The 7058-nt window shown below is 27.8% G+C and overlaps 2 protein-coding genes across 2 annotated transcripts; one reads left to right on the forward strand and one right to left on the reverse strand.

Moving 5' to 3' along the window:
- Nucleotides 1–541: 541 nt before the first annotated feature.
- Nucleotides 542–844, forward strand: LOAG_11261 (hypothetical protein; the record flags this gene model as incomplete). Its single annotated transcript, XM_003146783.1, has 1 exon — nt 542–844. A coding segment is annotated over one exon (303 nt), but the record flags the coding sequence as incomplete, so codon positions are not given.
- A 4146-nt stretch (nt 845–4990) lies between these two features.
- On the reverse strand, nt 4991–6675 carry LOAG_11262 (Wnt2 protein; the record flags this gene model as incomplete). The annotated part of the gene is made up of 4 exons (XM_003146784.2): nt 6631–6675; nt 5684–5864; nt 5368–5576; nt 4991–5123 (listed from the first exon to the last, which is right to left on the reverse strand). Exons 1-4 carry the CDS (start codon nt 6666–6668, stop codon nt 4991–4993), a joined length of 561 nt encoding a protein of 186 aa, XP_003146832.1. The 5' UTR covers nt 6669–6675.
- Nucleotides 6676–7058: the final 383 nt, after the last annotated feature.

The raw sequence follows: 7058 nt of genomic DNA on the forward strand, positions 1-7058 counted from the left end.
GTTATATGTTACAAATTTTTACAACACTTTCAAAATTTCGATCAAAATTTAACAAATTTTGAATTAAATTTTCTTATTTTATGTATATTTTAATGGCAAAAATAACATGAGATATTCGTGCATTTATGATAATTACTTAAATTGAAAATACTTCAAATGTATTAAATGTTTAACAAGTATATCGTATAATTTTAATTGAAAATTTTCATATGTATGAGAGAAAGAGAGAGAGAGAGAGAGAAAGAAAAAAAAGAAAGAAAAAAAGATGAATAAGTAAAAAATTTACCGCAAAATAATTCTTTCAAAATTTGAGCCGTCGTTTTGATGATTTGTTTCTTGAAATTATTCTATTGTAGGATAAGAAAATAATTCCGTTATAGTTTTAATTGAGAAAGGCTTATAGTAGCCTATACTCAAAATAATAATTGATATAAATAATCACTGAAAAAAAAAAATACTTCTCTTTATCAAACATTATCAGTAATATCAGAATGAATTCAATTCAGCCCTCAAATAACCAACCAGCTCAAAGTGCTATCCATCCAACGAACAGCAAACTATCAAATTGCACCGCCTTCCTCTTCTTCTGCAATCCCTTAAACTTCTCTTATATCTTATAAATGGTACACACCCTTTCGACGACCATATATCTATCCATTTATCCATCTATCCTTCTAATTCATCTATCTATCCATTCATCTTTCTTTCTTTCTATCCTTCTATCCCTCTATCCTTCTATCCATTTTATTCATCTATCAATCTATCTAACCATCTATTTCATATCAATCCATTTTTTTTCTTCAACATTAATATAGTCAAATGTTTTCAGGCGGGAGATTTGCTACCACGCCCAATTCATGTAACTCTATCCAATCAGATTTGAATCAATTCTTCTAGAATACATTTCGAATAATTCGAATCAGTTAAGACAATAAGGCTTTTATCCTTATTGTTGCAGTATTTTGCTCTATGCCAAATAATGTTACTTTCACATGAAAATTATTTCTTTTAAGGTTTTTTACTTCAAATATTGCTGGCCTTTTCTTTTGCGTATACATTAATATTCTGATGGATTGTATCTTTCATATTTTATTGAATTTTTAAAAAGCCATAAATATATACGTATGATTAACTGCCATTCTTGCTCCTTTTTCTTTTTTTTTCTTTTGGTATCATTTTAAGCCAATTCCTGCACCTGCTTTTATTTTGACCTCAAGACTAATGTCAAAAGCTCAATTACCTGATTTCTACCGCCCTTCTTTTTTTTTGAAATGGAGAAATTCGAAATTTTGACTTAATGAATGAATGACCCACGGTCATTGCAATTAAGTCCGGTGGTAGATTTGCAAAATATAATAGCTTGGACAATATGGGATATAAATGTTTATGTTGATAGATAATATTTGAAGGTTATTTTTATATTATTGAAATTGCTTCCCAACATGTTCTTTTTTAATATAATCTATCTACAATTATTTTCAAATCAATAGTTTAGGATTATGTAAATTAAGTGAAATGTATTTTAAACTGTTAAATTAAACTTTAATGATTACAAGTAGGTTTAATGAAGTTGGCGCATCCAATGCTAAATTTATTCCAAATTCAATCAATAACTTTTGCTTTTGTTGGATGAAAAAAGTTTTGTCAGTTTAGGATATCCTCTAATACACTTACTCATTTTAATTTTAGTTATTTGAAAAAATAGTAGTTCGGAAGAAAAAAAAAAAGAACGGAACTCAATTCTGATCAGTTATTTATCAGCCTAGATAACTTATTCTTTTTTTTTTTACCATTTATAACATTTCAACTAGGTCAATTGTCACACAAATTGAAATTAAATAGTTTATCTAAAATTACACATGTATAGATTATAACTAGAAATCCATTTCAATCTCTTTTTCGTTTTCTCTTTCTCTCCCTCTCCCTTTCTCCCTCCCTCTCTATCTTTCATTTTTGCATCAAATTAACAGAATCATTTCAAAAAAAAAAAAAAAAAAGTGATAAAGGTATGTTCTAATGTTCTGATAACAATGTAATCTTTAAAGCATTCCGATGCAAAATTAAAATTTGCCATATTGATTGGTAAAATGTTGTAAAGACTAAAAGTCAACTGAGGAAATAATGATTGTGACAATAAAATTGGTGATCTAAACGGCGGTATCCTTCTTTGATATATCAAACTACCGAGATTTTATATATGATCATTTTCATAGCAGTAATGATAAAAAAAAAAAAAAAAAAAAAAAGAAAGCCTTTATAGTAATAGCATATCTGCGCAGCAATATCTTTCACTATTCAAGACAAATGACGAGAGGATGTTAGCCTTGTTTGATGATATCATCCTTTCAAAACTTTCCGCTATAAACATTTTCCCCGTTATTGCAGATAAATCAACAACTGCAACAACTGTTTGACTGATAGCATACAGTATCTGTTGACAAATTTGACATGGAATTAATTAGGCTCATTAATTTAACACATTATGAGGAATAAATGTAATATCATTGTATGATTGATAGAATTGATACCAGATATGAAGCTTGAAATTGATTGATACAATTTCGCAATAATTGTTTCAATAAAAAATCTTTGATTAATATAACTCGTCACATACGCTACACATTGTTAATTAATTTGAAATTTTTCCCTTAATAATGAATTAATCTTTCTAATTTTTAGTAGACCAAAGTACAATTGCTAATTCCTTTCACTTATCACTTATACAGTATACGCTTATCACTTATCACTTAGCTTAAATTGCTTTGTTTTAATTGATGTTTTTGTTTGCTATCAGAAAATAAACAACATTTCATCTAAATATAAATTTAAAATATATGAAATCAATTTAAAATGTGTATTTATTTGTATATGAGCATGCCTTCAAGTTATTGCTTTTTGCCATAAACTCATCATGAATCGATCATTAAAAGGCGGAAATTTTCACATCCTATCAATCTATCCATCTATTCATCCTCAATCCATCCCTTTATCGCTTTCATACTTCACTTTATATACCCTTATTATACATATATTCTGGAATAATCCTCTTGTTTTATTGTCATAAATTCATATATTAGCTTTTATTACCGAATTTTATTAATTTTACGTTTAATTATTGAAATTATTTGAAGGATTAAATTATACATATTTTTCCTCAAAGCTTAAAAATTATGGGAAAGACGAGCAAAATGATAATTAAAACATTTTTGATTTGATGATGCAGAAATAAATTGAATGCAACCATATGGATGAATGGGATGGATAGAAATTTTGTGGCCAAAGCAGAAAATTGTTGCTTAAAGCAAGCGATAATTAATGAATGCATTCAATTTGACTAGCAACTAGGAGCAATAGGGACATCCAAGCTAAGCATACGAAATTCTAAAATTATGCTTATATTCAAAATGTAATCAATCGTTCCATTTAGTTGTAATCCAATTTACTACTTTCAGTTATTATTTTATTGAATTTCAGATTTATTCATAGCAGGTTTAATTCATCATTGGTACCTTTCTATTCATAATTATATAGGATGACATCATTTTATTTTGCTAAACCTAAATACTTTTAAGGATTTTAAGATTAATATTTGCAAAATATAAATTCGAATTAAAAATGAAATCGAAATAGAGATGGACAAATGCAAATGAAAGTAATGATTTAATCGTATAAATTGCTAACTTGAAATAAAAATAATTAAAGTATTTAGTGAGTACTTAGTGGAATTAAAGTATTTAGTGAAACAAAAAATAGAAAAAAAAAACTTTACATATTTAGTTCATATCTCGTCTGTTCATATTTAGTATTGAATATATTGTCAAACCGATATGTCTTGTTTAGCTGTATAATATATGATTTATGGTTTATTAGCTGTGGATGAAAAAGAAATGACAATTTGTAAATCATAAATTTTGCCATTTTTTACAATCATTAAAAATTTTGCAATTATAAACATTATAGATTTGAATTCTGTCCGTATTCGTAAAAATTTTTCGTTTTAAATTTGAATTCAGTACATTTAATTTGATTGAATGAAAGTGAAAATTTACATAGCAAATGTAACAATTTAGCTAATTAATCAAAAACAAGACTTCACAAGGTTTAGTTAATTTTTAGCATTATCCAAAAAAAATACATTTATCGCTACTTATATTTAACATTTTTCAGTTTAAATATTACTGTTGAAGACAACATTCATTTATAAAAAAAAAAATTCAAATGTGAAATTAGAATGATAAATATTACTGGTGAGAATGATGAAATGATAAAATGCCTTTTTTTTTTAAAACACTTTAAAGTGGTATATTTTATGCAATGGATTTATACATATATTAAATGCAGTATGGGATGAAAGAAGAAGTATCTAATTCCAACAGGTAAACAGCAATATGAGTTATTTTTGAAATAAAATAAAAAATATTAATCCATCAAAAGTGTTCAATTAATTTATTTTTTCAAAATTCATATTCTATCTTCACTACTTTTCTCAAACATTTTCCTACCCATATTCCTCTAATTTATTCAGGATTTTATAATAACATAAATTTATTAAATATAAACAGATAGTATCTGGGAATTTCAAGAGCTCTTAAAATTAAGCAAAAAGAAATTCTACGAACTGAGTACGATATTATTCATTATGTAACGAAACAATTGCACTGAGAAGAAAATTAAACAAAATACAATCATATATAATAACAAATAAATATAGAAAGAAATTAAAGTGTATACAAAACTTTGCAATTGCCCGATGCTTTGAATTCAAAGAAAAAAAAAGAGTAAGTAAATTTTCTTAATTTTCATTCCCAATTTTAAAATAGTTGTCAGATTATCTTAAAATGAGGAATGAAAATTTCTGAATTGAATGATAGTTATGCTCATCACATCTCAGTGTCGAAATTCATTTCGATGACAATCAAGTAACTACTTAATTAATGATTTTACAAAATACTAGAGAAATGAAGGATGCACTTTTTCAAAACTTGCACAATTACTTGCAGAAATTATGGCTAACAATGCGATGACATGTGTCACATTTCACTTCACAGCACCATACAAATTTACAATGACACCGCTGTTCCTCTACCACTCGAATTGTTGTGTAACCTCGTCCACAGCATAACCTGCAATCAATCAATTTTCAGATCTCAAGATTTTTTTTTTTAAAAAAAATTTCCAGATTTCAAAAATTTGGTACTTCCCCATGACGAAACAATTTGAGAACTTCAAGTTTTAAAACTTCGATTTTTTCAAGATTTTGGGTCACTACAAAAATCTTTCCTTTTTTTTAAGAAAAAAATACTATCAACAAATCCTTTCTCAGCATAAATCTTTCCTAACGATAGAATAAAGGTCATAAAAACGAACATGTTACACTTGTCAAAACATTCGCGACCCTGTGGACTTCGAATATCGTTTAATTTATCTTCCTTGCAATAATCAAGAGAATCATCCAAATAAACAAGCTCATTGTCTAAAATTGACATTTGTCCGAATTTGTGCAGATATCTTCCAGAACGACTTCCTGTTCTTTCCATTCGCGGTATCAATGCTTTACCTTCCGGTGATACACTAACCTAAATGTACTAATTTATTTCAAAAGTTTCCTGAATCAGCATATTTTGCAACCATTCTGTAGTTAAAAAATAACCAGAGAATGATGAAATAAACAACAATCTCCAACCTTAGCAGCATGTGAATATTTTTTCCGTAACAATAAGCCAACTTCTTCAAGTTTCGGTACAACTTTCCAGCATGTTTGCATCACACATGAGCCACTTACACCGTGACATTTGCATTCACGATGCACGCTACTTGATACTGCTTTTCGTCCAACTCGATTATTGTGTAAATTCATCATTGAACTGAAATGTAATTAAAATATGAAGTATCCGTTACAACAATGGCCTCCAAGTGGTAGTCCATGAAAGTGGCGGTGCGATGTGTAGAAAACAACCGGGGGGCTTGTTCTTATCAATATTTGACAAATTGATACGTTAAAAGTTTTAACTAAAATTTATTTTCAAAGTAACAGGATTTATTATTTTTGAATCTTATCGTCTATGCTACAAATAAAAAACCATGATGGTCCCAGGTCAAGATAAGATTGGGGACCACTATTTTATATCACTAAAATGATCCCTAAACTTCTTATAAATTACTTATGAAGATACAATCATCAATCGTTCATTAAGAAAAACTCTAGAAGATTCATCAAGCTCTAGAAGGAAGTTCATATCATCAGATATTAAATCAGTTAACTTGAACTATTGACTACTTCAAGGATATAAATTAGAGTTAGCTTTAGCTGGTTTATAAAAAGAAAACACAAACAGCATTTGAATTGTCATACTTAATTAATTACATTAATAAGTAACATTCATCTGCTTTGTTGTAAATGTAAGGAATTAATTTAAAAAAATCGAAGTAAACTGTCAACAAGTTTTGCAACATGTATATCAATTTTATACACCTAAAATTAAAGACTATAATATTCGTTTTCAGTTGTCGTAAATCATTAACTAATATCATTCTTTAACATGTAAACAATGAATGCAGAAGTAGAAAATAAATAAGTCAAACAAATACTAATCCGTACCTACCGGATAAGGAAAAAAAACGGAAACAAACCGAGCATCATTAATATGTGCTGAATCAGCTGCATCCATAAATTTCCGTCCAAAATTATTTGCAAATTTAATATTATCAGAGCAACCAGCCCATTTGAATTGTTTTGTGATACGTTTCGGATGTATGCCACAACTACAACTTGCAATCGTTCCTTGCGCACATGCTCGTGCCAATGCTCGACTTACTGCAGCAGATGATATGGCGAATACGTAAGCTGATTCTTTGCTTCCAACTAAACAATTCGATAAAATTGTTTCCAAGTATTTCCATGGAATGGAATGCAAATTATGATGGTAATAAATGTTAATTTTAGTATAAATATAATAAATTCTACAATAATTTCACATTCTCATTATAGAAAATGATTCCAAATGTTTGATTAATTTCTAAAATGAAAAAAAAAAGACAGTCATCTTTGATTTTTTATT

The sequence above is a fragment of the Loa loa genome (assembly GCF_000183805.2).
Source record: "Loa loa unplaced genomic scaffold supercont3.355, whole genome shotgun sequence".
Lineage (NCBI taxonomy): Eukaryota > Metazoa > Nematoda > Chromadorea > Rhabditida > Onchocercidae > Loa > Loa loa.